At 31.8% G+C, this 6506-nt stretch overlaps 1 protein-coding gene across 3 annotated transcripts; it reads right to left on the bottom strand.

The window, feature by feature from the left end:
* Nucleotides 1–352: 352 nt before the first annotated feature.
* Nucleotides 353–2515, bottom strand: LOC120153833 (high mobility group B protein 3-like). Of its 3 annotated transcripts, none has more exons than XM_039165705.1 (8): nucleotides 2443–2515; nucleotides 1883–1989; nucleotides 1645–1773; nucleotides 1505–1562; nucleotides 1364–1408; nucleotides 825–905; nucleotides 667–747; nucleotides 353–577 (listed from the first exon to the last, which is right to left on the bottom strand). In XM_039165705.1, the coding sequence occupies exons 2-8, from the start codon at nucleotides 1954–1956 to the stop codon at nucleotides 542–544; spliced, it is 504 nt and encodes a 167-aa protein (XP_039021636.1). In that variant the 5' UTR covers nucleotides 1957–1989; nucleotides 2443–2515; the 3' UTR covers nucleotides 353–541. The 3 variants fall into 3 exon arrangements, with proteins under 3 accessions (XP_039021636.1, XP_039021635.1, XP_039021637.1); XM_039165704.1 differs by having other exon boundaries at nucleotides 1883–1975; nucleotides 2443–2514; XM_039165706.1 differs by having other exon boundaries at nucleotides 353–574; nucleotides 1883–1975; nucleotides 2443–2514.
* Nucleotides 2516–6506: the final 3991 nt, after the last annotated feature.

The raw sequence follows: 6506 nt of genomic DNA, 5'->3' as shown, positions 1-6506 counted from the left end.
TTTTTATCTAAAACAACTCGTCACCTGGAAAGCTCAACAAACAGATAGCTAGCTTAGTAGTATAAAGCCAATATATACAAATACACGAAATTGTTTATATATTCAAGCATTCTTTCACGATTTTGAGTGTACATCTTTTGTATTACGTGACAATTAATGTTTAAAATTAAACAATTTGATCTCTGTCTCTAGGCCTTTTGGTGATCTTTTTCTATTGTTTTATTCAGTATCAGAAATCACAATGGCACCATTAGCAGCACAATTTTGAAGGATTTTATGAAAGCTGCCTATTACTATCCACGTATGCAAACACACACACATACATATTATATGTATCATGTATGTGTTTATGTATAAAAGCTGACTGAATATATATAACTGTAAACCTTACGAGCTTAAGAGACTAGTATAGACATACAGGAGCTGTTTCTTTCACAACGAAAAGCCAAACACACTTTTTAAAGCAAACACACAATCATACAGAGTCACTAAGACAGTATTTTGGTTCATTTACACAACTTAATCCGAAGCCACCCCAGATTCAATCATCATCCTCATCCTCATCTTCTTCGTCCTTCTGCCATTGCAGATAAAGGTTACCATATTGAAGCTTTAAAATTTTGGAGCGATTTAGTCTAGGAAAGTGTATTTAGCTTAAAATTTTACCTCACTCTCTTCATCATCCTTGTCATTCGCTTGGGATTTTGATGATTCGGAATCGGCTTCTTCCTCATCATCGGTAGTTTCCTGCATTCGACAGTATAATGTCAAGAAATCTAAGAGGATGAATTTTGCATTTCGAGTACTGAATGACTGTAATCTACCTGTTTCTTGTTGTAGTCTGCCATGAGCTTCTCGTATTCCAATTTCCTTTTTGCTGCTTTTGCTTTGTATGGAGCTTTCTCCTACCAATGGCAACCAACAGAGAAAGATCGTTTAAGGGTTTGAGGCTGATTATCGAAACAGTTTAGTATGAAACGACAGATAGAGGATAGAACTTACAAACAAGTCTATTTTCGATTTTCCCATAACTAGTTAATTTGACTAATTTATATATGTGACAAATCCACCATCCCATGCAATACCATGCATCTATGTTCCCTGTAGTTTATACCAGAATGGCAGAATGACAGTGGTGTAACCATGCCATAACAGTTCCAAAGACGTCGAACATGTGATCGGTGCATAGCTTTGTCCAGATGAGCCACAGTGGAAGTTTTATGCATCACCTTTACAAACAGAATCCATGGTATTTTCCAAGTTAAGGGCAACCATCGATCAGTGGAGCCATCGACATAATTCCTTGTCCATGCAAATCCCCAACCAACACAAGCAATTTGAGGTGAAAAATCTAGAAACTTACTTCATTCGACATCGATTTCCACTTTTCCCCCCCTGCTTTGCCCACCTTCATCACAATATCCGGAAACGAAATCATGTCAACAATCCGAAAAAAGGGATACAAACACATGAAGCAAACATATGACAGCAGATTATTACTTACAGCTGAGACAGCCTTCACTTTGGGATGTTCTTGTTTGTAAATTGTTCTAAACTCTTCCCTGCAAATCAAAATCATAGTTTGAATTATATCTTTGCATATGAACTGAAAGTTTCAAACGTTTTGCTACAAAAGAAGCTCACAGAAAAACAAAGAAAGCAGTGGCAGGTCTCTTTGGTTTATTCGGGTCTTTCTTGGCTGACGTTACGTTCTTTGAGCGTTTTTGGTCAATCTTATCAGCTCGGCTTGCCACCTTTCGCTTCCCTACGATCCTAGAAGCAAAGAAATTCATACATGATCCATATCTTGTCTGCAATATACAACATGAAATAACAAGAATTAATGAACTAAAACGCAATATATAAGAATAGTGTTACAAACTTGTTCTCAGCAGGCTGTTTTGCTTCCTTGCTGTCCTTCCTTGTTGCAGCTGCTCTACTCCTTGCCGCCTTCATTCTTACAAAGAAAAGCTTCCTGAAATGAAATGACTTCATTAAATGAAAAAAAAAATCAAATAAACTGACGTCATAAATCTGGTTTTAATTGATTACAGTCAACATGGAAGACAACTTTCAATTAGCAATTTAGGATTTATTGAAGTTCCATTATTATTGTGCTTAAAGTAGTGTTCTTTGCAGCATATTTCTAACAAAAAACAAAATCTTTGGAAAATTTCCAAAAGAAAATAATTATAATCTCACTAAAAGGTAACAAATTTCTGGGAAACAAGCTTGTGATAGAATATGAAAATCAAAGAAACCATAGTTGCTATTATATATTATCAACAAAAGCTAAATAAAGCTAGATCGTTGAGGATCATAACAGAAACACTTTTTTCCCCCAAAGAATAATTAAAACTGAGAAAAAAAATAAACAATTTTTTTAAAAAGGTATATATTAGATCAGATAATATGCATAAATTTGTTAAAGGAATAACATACCTCTTCAATGGAAGAGAAAATAAAGAAAGAAAGAAACTAGAGAAAATAAAAAACAGGGAGTAGCAGGAAAGAGAATGGAACCAACTAAATGCAAAGCAAAGAAAGAGCAGGAGACGACAAGAAGATATTTCTGAGTGGGTCCATTTAGGTATTTAAATTCGATTTGGTTGGTTTTATTTAATTAAAAAATTAAGATTTAATTCGATTATTTTAAGACATTGGTTTAACCCGACAATCAACTTAATTATATTACTAATTCCATGAATGGATTAAACTCGAATTTAACTGTAGGGCCTAGGTGGACGGAGATTAGAGTGAGAGGATGCAGTTGACTGTGGGTTGGAATCAAAACCAAGTGGCGGGTTTTTGCAATAAGTGTTCATTCCCCGTCCAATGTTTTCATGGTGCATGTTAATAGGTCTCTCTTAAGCGTATTTATCCTTCGAACTTTTTCTGTCGTCTTCTTCATCCGATTCCTTCCTTTCCGTGGAATTCAGCAGATAGGTAAAATGTGACCGCTTGACAGCGATTGCATATAGGTATAATTTTATGGATTTTTTTAATGTTTGTTTTAATTGAAGCGAAGATAAGTAGTGGATTGGTGTAGATATAAAAAGTTATATGCGTAATAGGTAATGAGTTTGAGATCTTATCCTTCCCGTATCTACTCGTCTCGCATAGGTTTGCTGTGCATTCGTCCACCCCACATTCGTTCGACTACTAACTACCCATCACATAAATTTTGGATCATTATAAATTTAGGTATAATTTTAGATTTATTCTGTAAATCTTAAGATTTTATAGGACATGACTAGTAATTTAACCAAATATTAGAGTATAAACATTTTTATAATTGAATATGGTCGTTTCTCCTATCTCAAATTGACGGGTATCAATGGGATACATACAGGTATAGGATGGGTGATGGATATCTAGTTGGGTAATGAGTGTGGGATGAATTTGAAAATGTACTCGCATGGGTAGGTGTGGATTTAAAAATTTTACCGGTCATGGATAGTGGGTAGATGATGAATACAAAAATATTAGGTGGGTAAAAAGATGGAAGAAGAGATATTCGCACCCGTCCCACTCGTTTGCCAACCATACTGCTTGATGTTAGCCATAGTGGATTTTTCAACGTCGTCTGTTTTCTTTTGTGTGCCCATGATTAAATATACTTATTGTATAAGTCAATCACGAGTTAAATAATATTTGATTTGATTTAAAAATTATTTCATTCATATTTGACTTGACTTGACTCATTATTTGTTAAATTCAATAAAATTTTATTCAATTTGTGCTCGTTAAGTTCCCAAAATTTTTACTTTATTTTTTAATATACATAAAGTCTAATACTAACATATAGAGTTTAGTATAAACATAAATTACTAAATTTAACAAGAAAAACAATTAAGATAGTATGTGAAGCAATTCAAAGTCCAATACTTTAAATTAACAAATTACAAGTACACCAAATTAATATCTTATAACTAGAAAACAATTCACATATACACTAAATTAATATCTTAAAACTAGAAAAATAAGTTACACATACACCAAACTAACATATTATAACCATTTTTGAAAAAAAATTTAACAAATCATTATCAAACTTGAAAATAAGACAAATTTCTTAAAAATTTATATATAAAAATTAAAGAGTTGTTCGTGAACATATAGAATTGAGTTGAGTCTTATTCAACTCGATTTGTTAAAGTATCGATTCAAATTCGAATTTGAGTCAAACCAATTCAAATTAAGTGTTGATCGAATCAAAAGCGAACTATTTTCACGCCCTTATGCGAGGTTCACTCTTCTTTTTGCTGAACTTTTCGTAGGACATTCTATCATTACCATGGGGATTTTCGTTTATGTGGGTTTAGGGGTAAGGATGATAGACATTGCGAAAATGACTATTGTGTGTTTGATGTTGTATTTCTGTTTGAATTTACAATTGAATTTTCAGTCGGGTATCAGGTTTGGAGGCATATACTGTGAGGATGTTGGTAGATGAAAATTGTATGCCTGTTATAGTAAGGCTGAATTTAGTTTAGGCTAGGACTGTAAATGAGACGAGACAGATCGCGAGTTACTCGAGATCGACTCGGTCAATGTTCGATAAATACTCGGATTGAATGAACTCGGCTCGAGCTCGAGCTCGACTCGAATTCTTAAAAAGCCGAAACGAGCTGTTTGATACTCGACTCGAAAAGCTCGTGAGCAACTCAAAAATATAATATATTAAGATTTTATTTTTTTAAAAATAAATTATTAATAATATTAACATTTATGTGTTACTTTTTTTTAAATATAGTAAGACTTTTATGTATTTAAGATTTAGGTTCGAGTTCGAGTTTGAGGCTTTAATCTAGTTAAGTTTAAGATTTTTTTTCATTTCGAGCCTTTTCGAGCTGCTCACGAGCTTCAGTTCAGGATTTTGAGTTCGAGTCGAGCTTAAAAATTTTAAGCTCGCGAGTTTTCGAGTCGAGTCTAGCTTCATTTCAGAGTTTTTGAGTTGAGTCGAGCTCAGTAATACTTGAGCTCGACTCGACTCGTTTACACTCCTAGTTTAGGCCCTCTTTTAAAAATCAGTTATGAACCTGACATAGGACACTTAATTGACACTTATAGAATATAATTATATATATATTTAAGATGTTTAGAAACATAGATTTTAAATTAAGTCACTGCAAACGTTAAATTATCCAAGACAACTTCTTCCTCTTCTCTTGATTTTTTTTTTTTTTTGAGATATACGAATTCTTTGAGCCAATAAGCATGAACTTCATTGATGTTGAAGAGCTTAATCAGGGAAGGAGCTCTCTTAGGCCCAAGGCCCTGGTCTGCTAAAATTTATATATTCAATATAATTTTAATTTAATATTATTTTAATTCATATAAAAATAAATATTTAAATTTAAAAATATAAAAATTTATTAAATATTTAATCAAGTAAGGTTCAAATTAAATAATGATAAGTCAGTGTTCTCAATTTTTTTTGTCTAATTACAGTTTAAGTAATTGTAAGTTTAAATATTAACTAAATTAGAAGTTATCTTTTGAGTTTTGAGTTTTGTTTTTTAATTTAGGGTGAATACAATGTAATATTTGTACAAAGACTTTCAATTATTTGACAATGAGCGCTCATACCCCTACATAAGTGCTTGAACTTGGGACCTCAAGGATAACAACAATCCCTTAATCATTAAGGTCGCTTGGTTAATGCTGAATTTCGAGTTTAAATACCTAATAAGTCTTTATATTTTTCTTAAATAGTCTAATATTTCGATCCCTGTCAATATTTAATTATGGCTTCGTCACTTGACTTAATTGGCATAAACTTTAGAAATTCTAAGTGGGCCGATACGATAATGGTTTATAAGTTTTTTGGGCCATTATCCTTGTCCCATATTGGATGAAAGTAATGCTTTCATTCTAAAATATAAATTCATGAATTCAAAATTTTATTTGATTGCCGATTTAATTGCTATTAAAATTTTAACTTTTAAGACTTGAATAAGTAGAGTTATAAATGTTGTAGGTTAGATGAATAAAATAATTTTAATAATATGCGTGCCGTTTACAATACTATTTTTTTTAATATTCTGTAATTATTCAATACTTAAGTTTAAATTAATTAATCAATTGATGAAATAATTTTTATTATTAACCCATGATCCTATTCTTCCACTCTACTCTTTACTTTTGACATTTTTTAATTATATTCTAGCTGTATGATTACAATATAGCTAGAATGGATTATCAAACTAACTTTTTGTAAAATATTTGTTTATTACTCATTATTTTACTAATGAAAAAACAACAATGATGGAACCACAATAAGCATAAGTCTTGGATTTATGAATTTATATGAATTTATTTTTTTCAAAAAAATAATTTGAAACTTGTTTAGAATCAAAGGTCCAAATCATCCAGGAAATGTTAAGCAATCTTTGAATTATTTGGCATGTTATGCGAACGCCATTTTCACCCTTATGTCATTAATCCAACAATTCAGGTAAAAGTTAATCATCTCAAATCAACTTGCTGCTGTTAATGGCTCA

The sequence above is a fragment of the Hibiscus syriacus genome, unplaced genomic scaffold (genome assembly GCF_006381635.1).
Source record: "Hibiscus syriacus cultivar Baekdansim isolate YM2019G1 unplaced genomic scaffold, ASM638163v2 tig00111105_pilon, whole genome shotgun sequence".
Taxonomy (NCBI): Eukaryota; Viridiplantae; Streptophyta; class Magnoliopsida; order Malvales; family Malvaceae; genus Hibiscus; species Hibiscus syriacus.
The sequence above is the reverse complement of the archived record's forward strand: the minus strand, read 5'-3'. Positions and strand labels throughout refer to the sequence as shown.

Coding starts and splice junctions, on each gene's coding strand:
- LOC120153833 (XM_039165705.1), bottom strand. CDS start 1,956: ATGAAGGCGGCAAGGAGTAGAGCAGCTGCAACAAGGAAGGACAGCAAG. Junction 1,563..1,644: donor ACTGCTTTCTTTGTTTTTCT/GTGAGCTTCTTT, acceptor TTTGATTTGCAG/GGAAGAGTTTAGAACAATTT. Junction 1,409..1,504: donor AAGTGAAGGCTGTCTCAGCT/GTAAGTAATAAT, acceptor ATTGTGATGAAG/GTGGGCAAAGCAGGGGGGGA.